Source organism: Dermacentor variabilis, chromosome 2 (genome assembly GCF_050947875.1).
Source record: "Dermacentor variabilis isolate Ectoservices chromosome 2, ASM5094787v1, whole genome shotgun sequence".
NCBI lineage: Eukaryota > Metazoa > Arthropoda > Arachnida > Ixodida > Ixodidae > Dermacentor > Dermacentor variabilis.
In genome coordinates, this window is record NC_134569.1 from 74,579,648 (window position 1) to 74,603,573 (window position 23,926).

Consider the following 23,926-nt stretch of genomic DNA (forward strand, 5'->3'; position numbering starts at 1 on the left):
AGATAGATCCCTTTGTGGAGTACCTGAGGGTAGAGGCCGAAATTTAGGAGCGGAAGGTAAGTTTTGTTAGCCGATACGGTCACTATGTTGTGCGGAAACGATACGCCGTGCGAAAGTAAGGCACTGACACAGGGAGGGACGACATAGTCCCCGTCCGGTACACAGGCGTTGGGCACAGCAGTGATACAGGTCAGTGGCTTCGGAGATAGACAAAGTCGGCGCAACAGAGCTGGATGGGCATGGTGTCGGTAAGGTCGGTAACACCAGGGAAAGCAAGTTAGACTACACCAGCCGAGCAGTCAATTATAGCTGAGCGGGCAGATAAAAAATCAAGGCCAAGGATCGGGTCGAGAGGGCAATGGTAAAGTACTTGGAACAATACAGTGGCGACCAGTGACACTGATACGAGCGGCACATTCCCAGAACAATGGGAGTTCCAATGGGAGTTCACGCGGGACTAGGCAGGAGTGAGCACCTTCTTGAGCCGCTTCCTGAGATCAGCGCTCATGGGCGAGATGTGTGCGCAAGTGTCGATCAGGGCAGTGACAGGTAGGGCATCAACTACCACGGCGAGTTGGTTCTGATCTGTTGGCATGGTAAGGAGACGATTCGCAGGTCGAGAGTGAAATGCAGCGTCGCCTCCGGGAGCGTCATCCGTCAGTTTTCCGGGGATGAGCGTACGGAGGGGTGAGGCGATGAATAACGGCGGGGCAAGGGTGAGCGGGACCGACGATCGTTTGGCGACGACAAACGGCTCGAGCGTCTGAGGGACGCAGAAGGGCCTCGGTTATGATGTGTTGGGTCATTTGGAGCATTAAATGGCTAGCATTGGTTGTTATTGTGGCGGTAGGAGAACTTGGAGTGTGAAAACGAGGGCTGAAGATAACGGCAATAGCAAGAAATGTGCCCCAGACCGCTACGATGGAAGCATGTGGGTTAGCAGTCTGGTGTTCGCCGTTGGGCCGGATGTCGATAGCGTCGAAACGTCGGTGGAGGTCGATGAAGTGGGGCAGGGCTGACCGGAGTGCGTGCGATGGAGCACATGAGTTTAATGCCTGCGTGGGCCAGTTCTTCGTGGACAACTGAGTGGATTAGCAAGATCGTTGCTTGCGTATCTTAAGAAGGGTGCGCAAAAAAAGATGGCGACGCAGCCTCAATTTTCCCCCCGCACAATTCGGACAACGCTATCTGTAGTGGACGATTGAAGAGCCGAATGAGTGTCTTTGCACGACGACGTAGAGGCGGTGTTGGGAAGCCGCACGAACTGTCCGGCAATGCGACGGCTCTTTGCGTCTTCGAAACGTCTGCACTCACGGATAATTTCGTCTACGGTCGAGCAGTCTTTAAAAACGAGCAAGTTAAACGCATCATCGGGGACGCCTTTCAGAATGTGCCTCACTTTGTCAGCCTCGGGCATACGGGCATCGACGCGGCGACAAAGCGCCATCAATGATGAACGCAACATGCGACTCAGTATCTGTCTGAGCCCGACAGGATAGGTTTTTCGCAGCGGCGCACTTGCGATCAGTGAGCTTGCCGAAGAGGTCACGAAGTTTTTGTTTGCATTCGTCCCAGTTGGTCAACCCTTCACGTGTGTCATACCAGGTGCGTGCTAGTCCTTGGAGGTAGAAAAGATTTGCGAGCATCACTGTGGGGTCCCATCGGTTGTGTGCAGCGACGCGTTCGTATATGCCAAGTCCGATGTCGACTTTATCGGTGCCGTTACCAGAGAAGGTGCCGTGGTCGCGCGGATGGGTCAAGACGACTGACGGTTGCGGTGTCGCGGATGCTGATGGCCCTGGTGCGCCGGGTGCTCGCGCCGTGCTTAACCCAGCGGCCTGGTCGTCTGTCAGCATAGTAGGACGGCCGAGGACAAGCCGGCTGCGGAGTTCTCATTTGTGCAATACCCAACACCTCCACCGAAAACGAAACGGGCAGAGATATAAGGTTAAATGGGACCGTGTTTACTCTGCAGAAGATAAGGCCTGTACAACCAGTATGGCCTAACGTTAGGTTAGCCCCACTACGCCGTCTCTTTCACCTTGTAGGTGATCGTCGTCTTTGTCCCTCTGGTGGCACCCTGAAAATATATTTGGAAAGCGTGTTCTATGGTAAAGAAAAAATATGTCCTTGAGGACTCTTCGGAATCCTTGCAAGGTGACTGCAAATAAACGTATAAGGCGTCATAATGTCCGCGATCCTGTTTTGTTTCTTTTCTTTTCTATTCCGCGATACCTGCGCGCCAGAAACCAGGGGCAAGTGTGACCTGGTCTGATGATATTTCAATCCTTACCTACACGGAGCCGTAGCGTCGGTGCTGACAACAGACCAATTAGCGGAATAGCTAAACGAAAATATAAGGCTTGAGCCGGTGTGTCTAGATATCAGTTAATGAAGGTGTTGCACAAATAGGCGGATTCAACAGGAAGAGCAAGCATGCCGCCCTGAAGCACACTAGTGTAAGAACAACTCCAAAATTGACCTAAACATCTTTAGAATACGGTGTGAACACATGCGCGAAGCCGTACATAGGGACTATATTAGTGATACAGAGTAAAAATACGTTACCTCACACTTGGGTCTCACGAGAAGTGTTTTTCATTTGAGCCTCTACGTGAGAACTTGTGGAGAGATTCTCACTAATGCTATAGAGTCGTAAAATTTCGTGGTATTGTGCTTTTCATATACATTATGCGTCTGTTTGTTTAGTGGAGGTATGACGTGGTATTGTGTTTGGCTAAATTTGTTCATGTCCTTTTAAATTTTTGTTACTAGTGGTGTTTCGTTAACGCAAGGACATTCTAATACGTGTTAATTGTTTTGTATATAATGTATACACTGCAATATGTGCTGTTTCTCTTCCTGTATGCTGACTCTTGTGTTAATAATAATAATAATATTTGGGGTTTTACGTGCCAAAACCACTTTCTGATTATGAGGCACGCCGTAGTGGAGGACTCCGGAAATTTTGACCACCTGGGGTTCTTTAACGTGCGCCTAAATCTAAGCACACGGGTGTTTTCGCATTTCGCCCCCATCGAAATGCGGGACTCTTGTGTTGTCAGGAAGGGCCTTTGGGCACTATGACGCGGTTTGCAACAGATGTTAACCAGGACTCCTAAGTAACGGTTAGAAATGAATTTCCTACAGTATGCATCTTCTTGAAACACCATTGAAAAGTGAAGAAGCGTTTGGCATATATGCCGCATGCTCTGGCAAATGGCAGTGCAAGCTGCAATGTGTGTGAGCTTTTCATGACAAGGCACGTCGATTACAGTGGGTCGTGGCTGTAGTGTCGGGCTGCTAAGCATGAGGTCGCGGCACCAAATCCCGGCCACAGCGGCCGCATTTCGATGGGAGGAAAATGCGAAAACAGTCGTGTACTTAGATTTAGGTGCACGTTAGGGAACCCCAAATGGTCCAGATTTCCGGAGTCTCCTACTATGGCGGGCCTCACAATCAGAGAGTGGTTTCTTATTTCGAATTCGTTTTTATTCGGACATTTCAAGAAATGCCCACAAAGAGAGGCAAGAAGGAGACAATCTGTCTCCTGACTGGGCCTACTCTTCGTGCTTCGGCACGTAAAATCCCATAGCTTTTTTTTTACAATGGGTCATGAACAAAGAACCTTTGACAGGCACTAACCTACGTTTTTCACTCAGCCTAACAGCAGAAGTATAGCGCCAGTTGCTTGAGTAAAGTCGTACCTAAAGCTTTCCAACCACACTGACGATGCAGCGCGAACTAGAGGACATGGGTGCCTTCATATTTTTCCCTGCAACCGCGCTGCAAATACTCTCTTCAAGAACAATATGCAAGTTGCAAACAAACCGAGACAAGATAAACGAAGGCGTGCTATGACGCTTGGAAATGAAAGAAACTGAGCCCGCCGCTTGGGCTGGTTGATCGGCATTTACTTTGAAACCGAGCAAACCTGCCTTGACAATTATTTTAAGTGTTATTTACTGTTCTGTAATAACCCACTTTGGGTCGGTACCTGTGAAGGTGCACACTGTCATGGGAGAAGGCGAGAAGCAAGTCCGGCGAAAGCTCAACATTGATTACCAAACGGAAGGTATATTTAGATGCCGTAAGAGAATTACGAAGCTCGTATGCGCTGCTATCATCGGAGCATTGAAATTATGCGAGCTGCGCATTCGTGCACGATGTGTACGAAATAAACCACCCAGCTGCTATTCATTGCGTGGGCATGGCATGTCGTTTCCTCACATAAGGCTGCGCCACTTGTTTCCAAGCTGTGTTTATTACGAACGTGTGCAGCTGCGATAACACGGCACCTCTAAAACTGCAACGATCTCCGGGTGGTAGGGTTCACCGCCGAAAATTTGAAAAATGCCGTCGGCGGCGCAGTTATAAGGAAGCCACACCTTTCCGACGAGATGAGTGTCGTATCCCAGGTCTTTGAGGTATTGAGGTAGTATCCGTACGTCCAATGGCAACCCCCATGGATCGGCTACGTCAACCGTCAGCCCTTGCAATCCTGGATGACAGGTGCAAAGAGCCGAACAAGCAATTCAGCCTTTATATGTCAAAAGTAGGATAATGTGTATATTTCTGGCTACAGATCGCTTTAGATTAACCTGAAAGAAATATTGGCGCCTTCAGGTACCGTTGCACACTGCTACTCAGATGCAGAAAAAATATGTATATGCAAGAGTTAAAGAAAGCACGGACATGCGCATTTTAATAGATACTCAAGTTGCAGGCACACAGCGTTACTGCGGTTTCACAATCTTCCCGGCGTTGATATGCATGTAAGGCGTGTTTTCACACCAATATGGCTTGCAAAATAAATCGTCATAAGCACACGGACACCGTCGCACATGATCACACGACCCGGAAAACAAACAGCAGGTGTAATGTAGACCTAGAAGGAGAGGTCGCCTTAATGGTTATGAGGATCTCGTGTTATTATGTTATGAAGCAGGTAACAGTAGGACATTAATTAGAAAGGTGAGAACGGAGTCGTACAGTTTCCGGAAGAAGTTTAAAAAAAAGTTACGTGTAGAACTTTCATGGTATCTAGTTCATAGGATCTTTGTCCTCGTCTGGCAGACGGAAACATAAATAAATGGCATCGCAACGGCGACGCAGTAAGAAAAAAAACGAGAGTCATTTTGCAAACTGCAAGTAAGGAATGAGAAACGCTGTCGGGAGAAAATAATCTGCTATGCCCGCACAGCACAGTGTTAGGGTTGGCGTCTGACACCACGTGGCGACAGGTCATTCGCCCTACCTCCTGAGCCGGAGCCCACGGGCGACCTCATCTCCTTCCCCTCCTCTCATGGTCGTGGCATCGTGTAGTGCTTACCTCATCCCCTCCACCTTCTCTTGGCCGGATCCCACGGCGCCGGAGAGGTCATTCACCCTACCCCCTGAGCCGGAGCCCACGGGCGACCTCTCTCCGTGCCTGTCACGTGTCATTCGACGGAAGTAAGATCCCGCCCACCCTTGTAGAGAGCCTATTTAAGGGGCTCCGAAATGTACTTTGAGAGACTTCAGACTTTATGCTTCATACTTGAGACTTCATACTTCATGATTTTCTTATTTTCTTTCAACTACCTTTGAATAAACCGTGCTAGTTTCGCACTAGCAAATCGTCTCGCCCCTGCTTGATCGCCATGATCTACCGGATGCCTGCAGCCCGCCGACAACGCCACGCTACCCAATAAGTAATGTCGGTCGAGCTTCGATAGGCAGGCGTCGCTACTTCTCGGCAGCAGTACGGTGCGCTACCCTGGAGTACGCAACAACAGCTAGAGAAAATAACCGCAATATAAACATATACTAAGAACTGCCACAGCAAGAATACAAGTTGAAGAAAGCAATGGAATAAGCTTTTAAGATCATATATTGGAGCACCAGATATGCTAATATCTGGGCGATAAAACAAATCAGTAGCGCTGCAAAATCATTAGGGTAATCGGTTGCCACTAAAGTCACGTCACAGGACTAGTGCCAATTAATTCAATATTTTACTGCATCCAATTCGCAAATTTGACCTTGTCTCTATTCCTTATTTAAATAATACTTTGCAACACTGTTTAGTGACTAACACGCTAATGTAAATTGCAACCTTCAGGGTGTTTCTGGCGTTTATAACTGCCCCTTTTGCACCCATACAAAAGGGTGTTTAGGTATAGTAATACGCCCATTTTCAACTGTGATTTTTTCAATTTCACCTTCTTCCCAGCGTGTCCCTTGCTGAAAGTCCCACTATCTTTAATATTTATAGCGATAGCTTTTATTTTATCAATGCCCTGTTCTTTAGGGTCCGTCGAGGAGGAGGAGGAATAAACTTTTATTGCAGAACCAGCACTTTATGATGTCCGGGCCTAAGCCTCCCACGAAGGGACGTCGAGGGCTTGCCTCGCCGCCGCCTCGCGGGCGTGCTGGGTCGCCCAGGTTTGGTCGTCGAGGGCGGAGCTCCGCAGAGCCTCATGCAAGCTCGACGAGAGAGTCGTGGTGTTAGTCTGAGTGTACTGTGCTGGGCACTCCCATAGCATATGCGGAAGCGTAGCCGGGTGAATTCCACAGCACCGGCAGCTGGGGGTAGTGTAGACGTCCGGAAATATAAGGTGGAGGCGGGCGGGTGAAGGGTACGTGTTTGTTTGTAGTAGACGCAGGGTGGTAGCCTGCGCCCGGCTGAACTTTGGGTGATGCGGGGGGAAGATTCGGCGACTGAGGTGAAAGGCCTTAACGAGATCGTTATAAGTTGTCAGACTGTCCCTGGTGTCCAACTCATCTCCAGTGACTCCGGCGCGGTTGACTAGACCTCGCGCAATGGAGTGGGTGACCTCGTTGAGATTGGGGAGGTGTGGGTGGACAGGGCCCGCGTGGGCCGGGATCCATGTTAGGGAGATTATGCTGTCTTTAGAGTGTGGTGCCTGGCAGAGGATGTGAAGAGCTTGGGGAGAAATGCGGCCTTTGCTGAAGTTAGTAACGGCTGAGCGAGAGTCACACACTATGGTGTGACAGGTGGGATCTAAAGTGGCCAGGGCGATGGCCACTTCTTCAGCCGTCTCGGAAGTGGGGGTAGTGACGCTGCAGGCGTGGTGTAGGGCTCCATCGTGTGTGGCGACGGCCACAAATCGTGTGCCATGGGAGTATTGGGCTGCATCAACAAATGTAACGCCAGGTACGTGGACAAGGGCTTTTATGATAGCTCCGGCCCGAGCTTGGCGCCGGGCCCTGTTATATTCAGGGTGCATATTTCTAGGGATAGGGTCTATGTAGATCCAGCTACGGATGTCGGTCGGGATCGGTTGTTTGGGGCCCTGTTGCTGATGGTAGGTGAAGCCAAGCGTGGACAGAATAAAGCGCCTCGTTTCAGTAAGGGTGAGCCGTTCAAGCTGAGAGCGTTGTTGGGCTTCAATGAGTTCGGAAAGGTTGTTGTGAACTCCCAGTTGGTTGAAGAGTTCAGTGCTGGTGCAATGCGGGAGCCCAAGTGCTTGCTTGTAGACCCCTCGTATGAGGGTGTCGAGCTTGTTTTGCTCAGCCCGGTATCAGTTGAGGTACGCAGCAACGTACGTAATGTGGCATATGACAAAGGATTGGACGTGTCGGAGAAGGCTTTCTTCTTTGAGTCCTCCTCGTCGGTTAGATATACGTTTAAGAAGTCGTAGGGTGTTTTGCGATTGGGCACAGATCTTGTTGAGAGCCAAGGCGTTGGAGCCGTTGGTAGAGATGGTGAGACCGAGAGCCCGGATACTAGGGACGTGTGGGATAGGACTGCCATCTTGAAGGCGTAGGGTGATGGCGTCACAGGGTCGGTGATCAGATTGGTGTTTGGGAGGGCGACCCCGCTGAATGGGCTTGTATAACAGAAGCTCCGATTTAGCCGGCGAACAGCGCAGTCCGGTCCCTTGGAGATAGGCTTCAACCGTGTCAATCGCCGTTTGGAGGGCTGATTCCACTTGACCATCACTGCCTCGGTACGACAAGATGGTGATGTCGTTGGCGTAGATGGTATGGTTGATATTGTCGACTTGCTGTAGGTGCTTGGCAAGGCCAATCATGACTAAGTTAAAGAGCATGGGAGAGATAACTGAACCTTGCGGGGTGCCTTTGCTGCCAAGGGGAAGCTGGTCTGATCGTAAATCCCCGGCCGAGAGGGTAGCCGTGCGATTGGAGAGAAAGTCACGGATGTAATTGTAGGCTCGCTCTCCCAGGTGGAGGTTGGAGACCTGGTCAAGGATAGCTGCATGGGAAATGTCATCAAAGGCTTGAGTGAAGTCGAGTCCGAGGATGGCTTTCATGTCACGGGAGCGATCGTTTAGCACTTGATGTTTGAGCTGCAACATAGCGTCTTGAGTAGAAAGGTGAGGGCGAAATCCAATGATGGTGTGGGGATAGAGCGAGTTGTCCTCGAGGTGATTGTTGATGCGTGCTAAGAAGGCGTGTTCCATCACCTTGCCTACGCATGAAGTGAGGGAGATGGGCCTTAAGTTATTGAGGCTAGATGGTTTGCCAGGCTTTGGGATTAGGATAACGTTGGCAGTCTTCCAGACGGCTGGAAGGGCACCACTGCGCCAGCAATCGTTGATGTAGTCAGTCAGATGGGACACGGACTCGTCATCGAGATTGCGAAGGCTTTTGTTAGTGACCCCGTCTGGCCATGGAGCAGAACTACCGTTAAGCTTGCGTAGAGCGGTATGTATTTCAGATGCGCTGAAATCTGCATCTAGTGTAGGGTTGGGGCAACCGATGTAATTGCTGTGTGGACTGACTTGTCCCCTGGAGATATATCTGGCGCAGAGGTAGTTAAGCACCTGTTGTGGACCTTGCTTAAGGGTCTCCGTATAAAGGAGCTTCTGCAGCCCATCCTGTTGGGTGGTGCGGGTGGTGGTATTATCAAGCAGATGTTTGAGGAGTTTCCACGAGGAAGGGCGATGAAGTTGTCCATCCACCGTGTTACACAGCTCAGTCCATTGTTGCCGGCTGAGGGTTTGACAATGCTCCTCGATGGCTGTGTTCAGTTTGGAGATCTTAGTTCTGAGGCGACGGTTTAGGCGCTGCCCCTTCCATCGAGCTAGGATAGAGGCTTTAGCCTCCAGAAGATGGGCGAGGCGGCTATCCATGCGTTCAACTGAGGCATCTGTAGTTACCACCCGAGTGGCCGTTTGATAATCAGTGCGTAGCGCTTGCATCCAGGTGTAAATGTCGGTAATGCCTTCTGCTGAGGTAGAACCTATGCGTATTTTTCGAAAAACGTCCGAGTCGGTAATGATGAATTCTTTAGTGGGGGCAGGGGCGGCAGCGAGTTGGGGTAAAGAGAGAGCAAGGATATAATGGTCGCTGCCCAGGTCTTGCTGGGTATTGGTCCAGTATGCATTGTTATGTTTGATGAAGGTGAGGTCGGGGGTAGAGTCCCGGGTAGTGGAAGTACCGAGGCGTGTCGGAAAGGAGGGATCCATGATGAGCGTAAGACCTAAGTCATGGTAATCTTGCCAGAGGTTGCGAGCTGCAGCTTCCGTGCGAACGTAGCCCCAGCCTGTATGGGCGAGGTTGAAATCACCGCCGATGAGTAGGGGGTGCGTTCCAGCTACGTGAAGAGCCTTCTTAAAGAGGGTGAGGAAGCGACACCTTGCTTTATCCTTGGGGCTATTGTAAATGTTCAGAAGGAAGACGCATTCTTTCCGTTTACGATTGGGAATTAATTTGAGGAATAGATGTTCGATGTGAGGACTATTGAGATCATGTTCAATAACAGGAATACGACGCCGTACTAGGGTGGAGACCCGGTGAAGAGGGTGGGTGGTATGGAAGGTTTGATAACCGGGGAGCGTGGTCGGGGCGTTGTTGGTTCCTTGAAGTAGGATAGCATCCGGGCGGCGGGTATGTTGGCGTAGGTATTGATTGAGCACCGGTTGTTTATGGTGAAAGCCTCGGCAGTTCCACTGCCTAATGAGGGCGTCTTGATTAGTGTGAGCCATGATGGGAGATGGTGGATGTCGCCATTGGCGTCCCGGAAGGGTCGCAGACGAGGGCGGCATGGCTAGGAGGCGTGAGAATATGAGTTTCCAGGTTGGTCACGCGTTGGACAATACCAATGAAGGCTTGCTGGATGGAGTCCAGTGCATGTTGGAAAGTGCTAATAGTTGTTTGAAGTGAGATGAGCATGTCTTTAACTTCAGAGCGGACCTGGCCCGTGGCTCCATCTTGCAGGGCTCTCTTCTTGGGGGCGGGAGTCGAGGGGGCCTCCTGACTAGGGGCAGGGACGTTCTGTGCGATAAGTGTAGGGGCTGGTGTTTGGGACTGTTTGAGGTCTCTAACCTCCTGCGAGAGTTTAGTTAGGAGATCGCGTAGGATGGCGTTCTCGCGCTTAAGCGGAGCTATTTCTGGGTTTTCTGGTGAAAGAGGAGGGTAGGTGACTTGTGTGTTGGCGATCTTACGACCCTCTCGCGAGGTGCCCATGAGAGCGTCTGCGAAGCTCACCTTGCTGTGGTTGGTAGATGTGATGCGTGAAGCCTATGCAGACCGGGATCTTGAGCGTTGTTGCCTGGATCGAGATGGAGTTCTGGAGCGGGAACGGCTCCCCCTTGACGGTGTGCGGGAGCGTGGCCTGGTTCTGGTGCTGAGGGTGGAGGGGCCGGCTTGTTTATAGGTGGTTGTTTATAGGTTGTTCGTCGTTCTCCGATACGCTTGCGGATGACGTACGGGGTTTTAAATCGAGCGGCACAGCTTTTGTCCGCGGTGAGATGGGGACCACCACAGAGCGAGCACTTAGGGTTACAGTTATGGTCGGCGGGGGGGTTGCGGACACGGCAGCCCCGGCATATCTTGTTATTTGGGTAGGGACAAACGTCCATACGGTGTCCGAGGCGGCCACACTGGTAACAAATATCAATTTGCTTCCGATATAGCGAACATGGGAGTAACGTGGAACCGTAGCGGACCTGATAAGGCACATCCAGTCCGTGAAAAGCGATTATCACTGTTGTAGTAGAAGCGATGCGCTTGGCTGCCAAGGCTGTCGGGTTTCGGGCAGTGACAATTTTGTTGTGGATCTGCTGGGGAGTCTCCGTGAGTGGGATCCCACGGATGGCCCCCTTCGTCGTGTGCTCAGCTGCGGTTTCGTATGCATTGACCTCGTGGTTGACGCCGTTCACATAGATAGAGCGGATGCGAGCGTACCGGTCTGCATGGTCCGGGCGAGGTGTGCTGACGACAACGATGTTTTGTTGCGTATTCGGGCAGACAGTGTCTCCTGAGCTTTCTTCGTCCGAGAGGTTGGCTGCTTGGAGAATGGCGGTGGTTACCACGGTACTGCCGATCTTGGCTATATGAAGGGCGCCCTTGGGGCGGATGACAATCTTGATATCCTCCATCGGAAGCGGCGGCATGCGGCCCGCCTTCAAAACTTGAGCTTTAACGGGCTGCCTCGCCCGAGAGCGGGCCCGGCTACTTGGGGCTTGAAATGATTCATCGGCCGGGGTCAAGTTGTCCGTGCCGCATTTTGAGCGGCGGGATCGTGCAGTGAGCCAGCCAGACTGGGCGGTCACTTCATCTGGCAAAATATCCTGGCCGGCGACCTGGATCTCCATAGCGAAGACAGAGGTGCGGGATCACTCTGGTAGGAGATGTAAACGCCGCGCGCCGAGGCGCGACACGCCGCCGAGACCCAGTCGGTGCAGTCGGAGGCTTAACGACCGACCAGCTAGGCTTAGCGCGGCGGCGACGTGGCGGGTGGAGAAAAGGTGCGGTTCCCAGGAAAATGGAAAGTCCCACCTGAAAGCGAGGTGTCCACAGAGTCCGGAGAACTTTAAGAATCGTTTGGTGAAAACTTTAGGTCGCTAATCACAGAGAAATCTGCGATAACATTTGAGAAAGCCGGAGCCGACATGAAAACATCCGCACTCCTCGGCCTCTTCTTGTTCACCTCAGGGTCCGTCGATAATGCTCGATTTTTGCACCCGCAACAAGATTTATGCAAATGAGCGTAAACCCGAGTTCTTCCCAAAGATTGCCCTTTCATACAGAATAGCAATAAATACAAATGTTGGAGAAATATGAAAACTGTCCACCTTTTGCAAGAAAGTAGACAAAATGTATATTAATTACATATTATATAGCAAATATTGACATGCGTATATTGTTTGTGTCTCGTTCTCGCTTATTACCCAAGTGAAAACAAGCACATATAAATATATATGGAGTGCCTCCCTGCTTTGAGGGAACTTAACCATGTTGCTTGTTTTTTATTAGCCACGTTTAAATGAATACGACACTGACGCATTGCTTCGCATGTCGTGCACGTCAGATACATGCAAACGCGGTAATGCGCTAGGAAGCGAATTAACGCAGCGCTGACGTTGCTCTGCATTGCGACTGGTAGCTGTCACGTTAGCAGAACGTCCCAACAACGTCACCTTCTTAAAAGGATGGCTGATTCGTATAGTTGGTATTTCATTATTTCGTTGCCGGAGAGTATCATAGTCATCATCATCATCAGCCTGGTTATGCCCACTGCAGGGCAAAGGCCTCTCCCATACTTCTCCAACTACCCCGGTCATGTACTAATTGTGGCCATGTTGTCCCTGCAAACTTCTCAATCTCATCCGCCCACCTAACTTTCTGCCGCCCTCTGCTACGCTTCCCTTCCCTTGGGATCCATTCCGTAACTCTTAATGACCATCGGTTATGTTCCCTCCTCATTACGAGTCCTGCCCATGCCCATTTCTTTTTCTTGATTTCAACTAAGATATCATTAACTCGCGTTTGTTCCCTCACCCAATCTGCTCTTTTCTTATCCCTTAACGTTACACCTATCATTCTTCTTTCCATAGCTCGTTGCGTCGTCCTCAATTTAAGTAGAATCCTTTTCGTAAGCCTCCAGGTTTCTGCCCCGTACGTGAGTACTGGTAAGACACAGCTGTTATAAACTTTTCTCTTGAGGGATAATGGCAACCTGCTGTTCATGATCTGAGAATGCCTGCCAAACGCACCCCAGCCCATTCTTATTCTTCTGATTATTTCAGTCTCATGATCCGGATCCGCAGTCACTACCTGTCCTAAGTAGATGTATTCCTTACCACTTCGAGTGCCTCACTACCTATTCTAAACTGCTGTTCTCTTGCGAGGCTGTTAAACATTACCTTAGTTTTCTGCAGATTAATTTTTAGACCCACCTTTCGACTTTGCCTCTCCAGGTCAGTGAGCATGCATTGCAGTTGGTCCCCTGAGTTACTAAGCAAGGCAATATCATCAGGGAATCGCAAGTTACTAAGGTATTCTCCATTAACACTTATCCCCAATTCTTCCCAATCCAGGTCTCTGAATACCTCCTGTAAATACGCTGTGAAGAGCATTGGAGAGATCGTATCTCCCAGCCTGGCGCCTTTCTTTATTGGGATTTTGTTGCTTTCTTTATGGAAGACTACGGTGGCTGTGGACCCGCTATAGATATCTTTCAGTATTTTCAAATACGGCTCGTCTACACACTGATTCCGCAATGCCTCCATGACTGCTGAGGTTTCGACTGAATCAAACGCTTTCTCGTAATCAATGAAAGCTATATATAAAGGTTGTTTATATTCGGCACATTTTTCTATCACCTGATTGATAGTGTGAATATGGTCTATTGTTGAGTAGCCTTTACGAAATCCTGCCTGGTCCTTTGGTTTACGGAAGTCTAAGGTGTTCCTGATTCTATTTACAATTACCTTATTAGATACTTTGTAGGCAACGGACAGTAAACTGATAGGTCTATAATTTTTCAAGTCTTTGGCGTCTCCTTTCTTATGGATTAGGATTACGTTAGCATTTTTCCAAGATTCTGGTACGCTCGAAGTCATGAGGCTTGGCGTATACAGGGTGGCCAGTTTCTCTAGAACAATCTGCCCACCATTCTTCAACAAATCTGCTGTTACCTGATCCTCCCCAGCTGCAGTCCCCCTTTGCATAGCTCCCAAGGCTTTCTTTACTTCTTCCGGCGTTACCTGTGGGATTTCGAATTCCTCTAGACTATCATCTCTTCCATTATCGTCGTATATTTGTGGCTGGTAAAACAGGACGACAACAGATAAAAACTAAAGGCCCAACAGGTCCTCCCCCGCTGCCCCTTGCCCCTACCCTAAGATGGACACATAAATACTCCTAGTGCATATGATAAAGTACACCAGCAAGCCCTTGTACGACGATGGAAAACTGCACACCTCCGGCAAAGGAGTCCTTTGTGCACCTGCTTGTTGCATTTTGCTGTGAAAAGAAATATACAGAGGAAAAACAGAAGGGTCGCCAAACCCGTCTCTATTAGTTGTTCTTGTGAATGGTCTTGTTTAGGTGAAATAATAATTCCTGGCAACGAGGATTTGTATGCATGTGTTTGTCACATCATTTGCGAACAGCTCTCTTAGTAAATACGTGTTCCTGTAACTAATTTCCCTTGTTTAAATAGAATATTTCTATTCAACTGAACATTGCATGAATTTGTTTGCATATGTTAGAAGAAAAATTCCAAACTTTCGACTGTCAGACAAAATAAAGGTACCCTATTTGCTGATTTCATTTTTGCGTATATTATTTGCAACCCAACGTGGCAGCCCCAGGACATGCGTGCTAGCTCGAGAAAACGCCGCTGCCGTGCAGCAAACCATAGGCGTACCGCGCAGAGTGATACATTTTGCTGACCGAACTTCTTGCGTAGCTTCCACAGCGTTGCACCTGATTTATGAAATGAAGTATAATCTTTTCGACGTCCGGCAATGTGATCCCGAAGTGCTCCCGAGCCGTTTATAAGAAAAAAAAGAAGCAAAGAAAGAAATGCACCCAGCCTGGATTCAAGCTGTATATATAACCTTACACATTTCCATTCAGTAGCGTTACCTCTAGGCCAATTTGCCAATTTCGTTACGCGCGAGCGTACATGCCCATGTCTGCGAAGTAGGAGATATTATGTGTGTCCCCGAGAGGGAAGCAATCACCGGAGGAGGACGGCACCAGCAGGTGGAGAAGAGAATCGCGCGCCGGTGTACCAGGCGTCGCACTGCCGAAATCATCGCAGCCTTCGCGACCTTGCTCGCGCCCTTTTCGTTTGTGCTTCGACGCCGCGGTGATCGCTGTGCGTGTTCGCGGCGTTCCTTCTTCGCATGTGTAGCAACATGCGCTTGGCAAAGCAACGCCACCTATATTTCGTTTCAGTCATCAGATGCAACACTGTGGAGGCCAGCGAGACATCTTGCAGTGGCTGCGGCCGCCCTGAAGCAGTTCGATTTTCTTGATCACAGTTGTGCAAAACTTTTGCTCTACAGGCTCACTGTTGAATGAAGAAAGTGTTAATCCTTAGAAACAATTAAACAAACTGTGATACACGGCTATCTAATGCGTCGTTTTAGATCAATTGCGTTTTCATTGCCTTTCTTTCCCGTTTTTTCTTATTTGCAGCCCCTCGCACCAGCCTCACATGCACGCTCGCACGAGCGAACGCCATTGGCGCGCAGCGGAGCATGGATGGAATGCGCAGAGAGATAGATTTTCGTCACCTAACTTCTTGCCTAACTTCCACAGGGTTGCACCTGGGGAGGTATTTTGTAAGAGTCCACCTAGTGGACTGTCCATTTCGGGAGTTCCTGATTGGCTAGGGCGGCTCGTCTTCTCCTCGCTAGTACAGCTGCATCCAATCAGCAGCAGCCGCAATGGACAGTCCACTAGGTGGACTGTTACAGAATACCACCCCTGATGTCTGAAATTGAGTATAGAGGAAACTCTAGGTGGCGTTGAGCGAAGCGTGGAAGGAGAAAGGAGGCGAAGCGTCCCGGAGAAGGAGGGTAGGCGGAGGCGAGCTGGGTTGACCTCCTCTGGCAGTCACTACGGGTTCTGTGTGCGTTATTGACGTAGGGCTGCGTTTTTACAATTGCTAGTAGTTATAGCGGTGCGGGGCGCTTTTGACGGCGCTCGACGTTTCTGCGCAGGCGCGAGTAAGAGCGGGCGCAAGGGAGAAAATCTGGGGGCTTTTGCTCCTTGAATATTGGCCTCGAGCTCCACCACTGGAAGAGTTGGCGTCACCGTCGGCGTAACGTGGCAAGAGGGATCACGTAGACACAGCGGCCGCGTCGGCTGCTTCAGAGGCACCGAAGCGAGCTGAAAACGAAAGTTTTGAGTCCCAGCTGCGCTGCGGTTCTGATTAAGTGGTTAGGCTTTACCGCCTTAGGTGTCTGTTTGACAACATTTGGAAGCACTATAATATGTATTGGCTGCCTTTGGAGGCGTGCAGCATGGTAGGCTACTACTCAGTGCCGCAGTGCCCGACTTACGCAAAGGAGCCCGGTGTCAGCCTTATTCCCACGTAGCCGCAGGACAAGGAGCTGCGTGAAGCTTGGCTCGCGAAACTTAGAACCGGCAGACAGCCATCGGCTGCAACTCTGGTATGCAGCAAGCACTGAGGCGAGGAAGATTTCTACCACGGCGCTGGGACTGCGATGTTCGGTGAGTAGCAGAAAACGCATACTGAGACGCTCGCCCGTGCCCGCTGCCCGGTTATTGACAAGACGGATTGGTCTATAAACTTGATGCTATATACTGGCATGTTCACTGGAACGGAAAGGGAGTGGTAAGACGCACATTAAAAAAAGGCATGGGATCTGGTCATGTTTCTGTTATGAATTCATGCACTGGATTACGAACAAGCAGAGGGATATCGCACGCTGAGAAGACCGATAATCATACAGTGCGACGCAACTTGAGAAATAATATTGACATGTCCAAGAACTTAGAAGACAAAATAGGTTGAATCGTCGCGACGGCACATCACAGTCGCCGTAGGCGTCGAAGTCTCTAACTAAATTATTTTTGAACAGTTCTCATGGCGTCCACGCAACAATGGTTGCTAGTGTACTGTCAAATGCTCATATGCTGCGGCCTAAAGCTCGCGGCACGGTGCGAAAACGCGCTCGCAGCGATAGCAAAACATTGTGTGCGGATATGCATGCAGACGCGCAGTCGGTCGCTGCGGACCCGTGCGATCGCTGCAGTGAGGCTTCATTCTGTTATGCTCCATTTGCTTATACAGACAACCTACTGTAAGAATATAAGAATATAACAATATTTAATTTGATTTACTCTCAGCGTTTGCCTACCTTTCATGCAAGAAGCCGGTTCGAGAGGCATCGCGGCGAGCGCATGCAGTGGCATTTACTGTACGTATTTGGTAAAGAGATAGCGTCTGTACATGACTCTGTGCTTTCAGTTTGCCCAAGATTATTATATCGACAGTCAAAAGCTTCCCTCGTTTTGAGACTACTTACATATATGTCCAGGAGGGCTGCCGCGTGGTGTTTTTATTGAGCGCCGTAAGCGAAACCTAGGAGGAGCGCGCCGCGTGTTCCCTCATACTACGCAAGGGCAGCGCTTCCAACAGATGGCGACTCCGTAACTCCTCGCCGCCAATATGACTCAGCCTAGGCACTACGGAGGAGGTTTCTTAGCGTGCGTTGTATTCGTTTGCCCCGCGGAGTGCGGTCAAGTTTATACGCTCCGCCGATGGCTGCCCGCGCGGTGAGGCAGTAGGCGCGGACGCCGCTTGGTGATCGTTGTGTCTGAAGGGGCAATGTCCTGACTGGTGTTGTACCAAGTCGCGGGTCGCTTTTTTCGTCGCGACGATAGATCGGATCTTATACAAGCACTGCTCCAGGAGGGCACATGTAAGCAGCAAACGGAGGCCTCAGGAGAGCACCTGAGTTTATATAAAGCAGGCGGCGCAGGATCTCTGGGGCACCCAAGCGGTAGCGGGAGGATCAAAGCTGGAAGCAGGGCGGCCCATTGGTTGGGGCCGCGGAGGCCGAAGCGTGCCAGGGGGTAATCGCATAAAGAAATTGGCTGTCCGCGATAGCAGCCAGCCGATCTTATACTCCACTGGCACGCGCAGGCCTCTGCGAGCCCCAACCCATGGACCAGTCCGGCTTCTAGCTTTGACGTCCCCGCTGCCGCTTTGGTGACCTGGAGGCGCCGCCAATAATGCAAAATAATGACACGTTGTTTTCATTAGTAAAAGCATGATTGAATAAATATAATTGCGTCGAGCTGGCAACTTGCGATACTAAGTTCCGCACTACCACGCCCCGCGACTTCTGCCGGCACGCCTAGGGACAAGCGCATACTACGCGCGCCAAGAAACTCCTCCGTAGTACCTTGGCACAGTCGTATGTTCCAGGAGCAAAAGGCCCCACATTTCCTCTCTCGCACCCGCTCTTACTCGCGCATGCGCGCAAATGTCCGTAGTCTTCGCAAGTGCCACTCCCCGCTGTACCTACTAGCAATTGGAAATACGCTACTGGGTTCGTCTCGCGATCGAGAGGCCGAAGGCCGAGTGAGAAGGACGGAGCAGCGACGCCAGCGGTGGCAGGCCGAGCGCGAGCCGACCGACCCCGAAGTCGTCGCCAAGCGTTGGGCACGAGCTGAACAAGTCCGCCAAAAGGCGCGTTCTAGGCGTGCCCAGGAGACTCGCGAAGAAGGTGCTAGGCGGCTTGCCGCAATGCACACAATCTACGCCCAATGCAAAAAAGAAAAAAAGGAAATAGCACCCATACGCTTGCGCGTAACCCGCGTGCACGAAGTGAAATCTAACGGTATTTTTCTTTTATTACATGGAAATAAGACGTAGGTATCTGCGAAGCTGTAGGCTTACCGGCACTTAGAATTCAGGCAAACACACACATCCATTGAAAACAACACCGCATACACGATACTCGTATACGATACAATTTCATGAAGAAATGACTTCGTAGACCTAGGAATGTCAGTGTGCCTTTCACACATCCGACGTTGCCAAACACTGTTGGGACTGCATAGTCTCTATCACTGTGCCGACGCAAGCACCGGTAATAATATAGCACCTTAATAGTGCAGGAGCACGTCTAGCTGCTCTGTCAGGCTGACACAAAGAGCAAAGGAGTGTGACAAAGGGGCGCGCCACCTTCGCAATAAATACTGTATATTTATGAGTAAAAAAATTCCCCGTATACACCTGAGAATGTTTATTCCAACTGATTCTGAATGAAAGAGTGCAATACTTACTGAGCGTAATAGATTGCCAGTCCCAATGCTACACGAGAAAGAGCATGTGTCTGAAGAATAATATGCGCCGGATTCATTGACTATTGGAAGCTGGTATATTAAACAGCGACCTGAAAGAACTTAAGCGAAGCCAGTAATAAAACGCGAAAGACATTGCAAATAAGACAACAGGCTATACGTCTTTCTTTCACTTCACCACCAGGCACACCATTTACCTCAAGTAGCAAGTTCACATACATAGCCTACTGTGACCATATGACTTGCTCGATGAATGACTTGGCGCAAGCCGCTCCGAAAGACAGACCCATGGCGTTTTCAGTTGCTTGAAATGCATAAGTTCAAGAGCATCCTTTAATTCTAAAAGCTGTATGTTTCGGAAAAAACACCATTTTGCTCGTTAAAGAACGCAAAGGGTGCACTGAGCCTGTTCTGCTACCGAATGCACCAATTTTAGAAATTTTCATGCGAAAGCGGATGTGCAAATAGGCTGTTTAGACACCCAATCCAGCCTGGATGCTGTAGCTTGCCTCAGTGTGTGCCGTGCTTGAAACATCTTTAATCGAGAGGATAAATTAGCTTCAACAGTTGTCCTCACAACTACGCCCTCCGCTATGGTTACCCCTCTCATTTTCACAGTCACCGCAATTTTTTTCTTTTGTGTTTGCAGGCATAGGAGACCAAATAAAGCTATGACAGAAAATACAGCACGAAAGTGGAAGCAAAAAGAAAGAACACGAATGGGGCCGCTTTTAGCGCTAAGGACATGAGATGATGCAGTAGCGCAGACATTTAAGACACGGCGACATGAAAATGATATGACGTGGTTCCAGCACAACGTGAGGTTAACGTCAATCCAATGCGCGCACACAATGCAGTGCAGCGGGAAAATACCTTAGGTTAACCCAATCCAAAGAGGGTGTCACCTGCATGCAGTATATTTGCGAAGAATGGTGTGCAAGGGTGGAAATTGGGTTCCTCGTTACAAAGCTCACCAGTTCGTATCGGATACAGTCCGGTCATCAGTGCTGCTCTCGATGGAGTGCAGGCTGGCTGTGCGTATAAGTTATTAAGTATTACGCCGTCTGCTGCCAGGGCGTCCAAGTTTGGCGTCGGTATCTGAGAAGACCCGTGAAAGCTGACGTCGTCCCATCCCTGCAACGTACACATATCAGTAAGCTCGTGAGCAGACGCGTGTTTCGAAAAAAGTCGTGGAGCTCAAATGAAAATGTTGGGAGTTGACCCAGCTATTAGTCCTACAAAAAGAAACATTCATTTCTCAGCCGAAATTTTATTCTATCCCGAAGTCAGCAAATCAGGATAATTTTCCTGGTACCTTGTCCTTTTTGCTTTTATTCATTTTCCGCTAAACTCTCTTGTTCTTTGCTGTATAGTACGATAGTGGGATTGGCAACACCGTCCGCACAAGTAATATCACGTTGCATTAGCTATTAATTCAAATTCAGGTGAATATGAAACAACATTGTACAAAATGTAGCAAAGCAATTTCTATAGTTTAGTCATTGAAAGTACATGTACTGTTTAGTGGTATAACGGTTGCTTGGGCCGTACTGTGACGATGTGTCACTGGTGTACAATAACCCAAACTCCGGTCGATAGAGCCACAAGCGCCAACTTCGCGCATTCACGATGCAGCCCGCTATGTTTTTATGCGTTAGCGATAGGCGAGTCAAAGGGGAAAAAGTATGTGTGTGAAACCGGCCATGTAGCAGAAGTAGAGGGGAGATTGGAGTGTTTTGAAGAGCTTGTATGTATATTTTATACATAACGTAATTTAACGAATTTCTCCGACATTTCGAGCAAAATCGCCGCTGAGTGTTTATTAAAATTTGCTTTCTGTCAATGGAATTTTTTGCATGCACACGTATCGGGTACACCACCACGAACAAGATCATGTTGCTGCGACAATTGCATCCCAACCTAGAGCGAACTCTTTCTCCCGTTACAAAGCGAACGTTCACGTCCCCTTTTTTCAAGCCGCGATCCTGCATAAAATTACAATATTTGTACGCACTCAAGTGGTGTCTCCGAGGACAAATGCGAAATATCATCTTAAAGAACAAAGAAATAGGGTTGGGAAATTCCACGACACACTATCGTATCGCACTTTTCCTAACAGAAGGTACTTGCCATCACAGAACTCTGGAGAGGAGTTGAATGTGCGGCGTTTTATTATTATTATTATTATTATTATTATTAATCCAAGGAAACTTACTGCATTTTAAATACAGTAAAAAAATGTGTCGAACATAAGCGCTTGTGTTTCATTTTGCAGATATAATCTTGTTACATTGTCGGATCACCCCGTCCGGTATTTGTAAACAATGCTACCATAGAAGCGCTTCCTGTTCTTTATTCGAAATACACAGGCGCATAGTGCTCAAAATTTCAGAATAAGAGGCGTTTAATGTCCGTAAACATGCCCTTGCAAGTACGAAAGAGTGGTTACGATACACTTCCATAAACTGTAATCCAAGATCGAACTTACCATATCGTCAGCTAGAATGAACACGATGTGAGGCTTCCTCGTGTGACATTGCGCTGCTGGCAGAAAGTATAGCAGCAGACACAAGGAAGGCATCATGACTATCATTGTGCTGTAAAAGGGAGAAAAGGGGTTTCCTTAGCAAACTATTCGCATATCACAATCAAGTTTGAGGAATCAATTATTTATCACGATGTCGGCTTCGATCCTTGGACTCATTATTATGTAACTAAATGCTACCTCACGAACAACTAACTCACCGTGCCTCCGAGCAACAACCCTCTGTCAAAAGGAAGGAGGACGGGGCAAAATATGTGGTTGGCCCCCTCCCCTCGCCCTTTTGAAATCGGGCACTTTCGGCTGCATGCTAGAAACTCCAAAAAAAAAAAAAACACAGCGGAATGCTAAATTTTTTTTCTTAATAGAGTGACCACATAAGTATTGCTTTTCCTTACTACGCATCTCCTGCTTGGACATCAAGTATTGTCTTTTGCGCCTTCTCGGGACGCCCAGTAGTGGAGGACGCGCGGCATTCGCCATAGATCGTCGCGTTGCGAAGAACGCCTGGCGCTGGGCAGTTCACGGCCTAACCAGTGTGAGCTTGCCAACTTGCATCATGCCCAGTTTTTTGCATTATAACCAGGGAAGATCTAAAAGAACACTGCAAACACTGAGTTTGGACTGATAACAGATTCTCTGAAAACTCGATTTTAGCTAATTTTTTAGTAAGACGTTGATCATTAGAAGAAAAAAGCTGACAGATCCCACACCCTGTAGGAATCGATGTTATGCCAAGCAGTATGCGGGGAGCCTACAAAGTTAACGAAACGGCCATGAGAGCACCAAGACGTAGGTGGCTAGACAGACAGACAGACAGACAGACAGACAGACAGACAGACAGACAGACAGACAGACAGACAGACAGACAGACGGACGGACGGACAGACAGACAGACAGACAGACAGACGGACGGACAGACAGACAGACAGACAGACAGACAGACAGACAGACAGACAGACAGACAGACAGACAGACAGACAGACGGACGGACGGACGGACGGGTGGACAGACAGTCAGACAGACAGTCAGACAGACAGACAGACAGACAGACAGACAGACAGACGGACGGACGGACGGACGGACGGTCGGACAGACAGACAGACAGACAGACAGACAGACGGACGGACGGACGGACGGACGGACGGTCGGACGGACGGACAGACAGACAGACAGACAGACAGACAGACAGACAGACAGACAGACAGACAGACAGACAGACAGACAGACAGACAGACAGACAGACAGACGGACGGACGGACGGACGGACGGACGGACAGACAGACAGACAGACAGACAGACAGACAGACAGACAGACAGACAGACAGACAGACAGACAGACAGACAGACAGACAGACAGACAGACAGACAGACAGACAGACAGACGGACGGACGGACGGACGGACGGACGGACGGACGGACGGACGGACGGACGGACCGACAGACAGACAGACAGACAGACAGACAGACAGACAGACAGACAGACAGACAGACAGACAGACAGACAGACGGACGGACGGACGGACGGACGGACGGACGGACGGACAGACAGACAGACAGACAGACAGACAGACAGACAGACAGACAGACAGACAGACAGACAGACAGACAGACAGACAGACAGACAGACAGACAGACAGATGGACGGACGGACGGACGGTCGGACAGACAGACAGACAGACAGACAGACAGACAGACAGACAGACAGACAGACAGACAGACAGACAGACAGACAGACAGACAGACGGACGGACGGACGGACGGACGGACGGACGGACGGACGGACGGACGGACGGACGGACAGACAGACAGACAGACAGACAGACAGACAGACAGACAGACAGACAGACAGACAGACAGACAGACGGACGGACGGACGGACGGACGGACGGACGGACGGACGGACGGACGGACGGACGGACGGACGGACAGACAGACAGACAGACAGACAGACAGACAGACAGACAGACAGACAGACAGACAGACAGACGGACGGACGGACGGACGGACGGACGGACGGACGGACGGACGGACGGTCGGTCGGTCGGTCGGTCGGTCGGACGGACGGACGGACGGACGGACGGACGGACGGACGGACGGACGGACGGACGGACGGACGGACGGACGGACGGACGGACGGACAGACAGACAGACAGACAGACAGACAGACAGACAGACAGACAGACAGACAGACAGACAGACAGACAGACAGACAGACAGACAGACAGACAGACAGACAGACAGACAGACAGACAGACAGACGGACGGACGGACGGTCGGACAGACAGACAGACAGACAGACAGACAGACAGACAGACAGACAGACAACAGACA

At 49.8% G+C, this 23,926-nt stretch overlaps 1 protein-coding gene across 1 annotated transcript in view; it reads right to left on the reverse strand.

The window, feature by feature from the left end:
- The window catches only part of LOC142570345 (arylsulfatase B-like), a 42,696-nt gene extending 21,065 nt beyond the window's left edge, over window positions 1-21,631 (reverse strand). Inside the window, exons 1-3 of the mRNA XM_075678733.1 lie at window positions 21,539-21,631; window positions 20,025-20,184; window positions 4,389-4,501 (exon numbers count right to left, since the gene is read on the reverse strand). Coding sequence (XP_075534848.1) covers window positions 4,389-4,501; window positions 20,025-20,184; window positions 21,539-21,631 — 366 coding nt within the window. The remainder of the gene's footprint in view (window positions 1-4,388; window positions 4,502-20,024; window positions 20,185-21,538) is intronic.
- Between the last annotated feature and the right edge of the window lie 2,295 nt (window positions 21,632-23,926).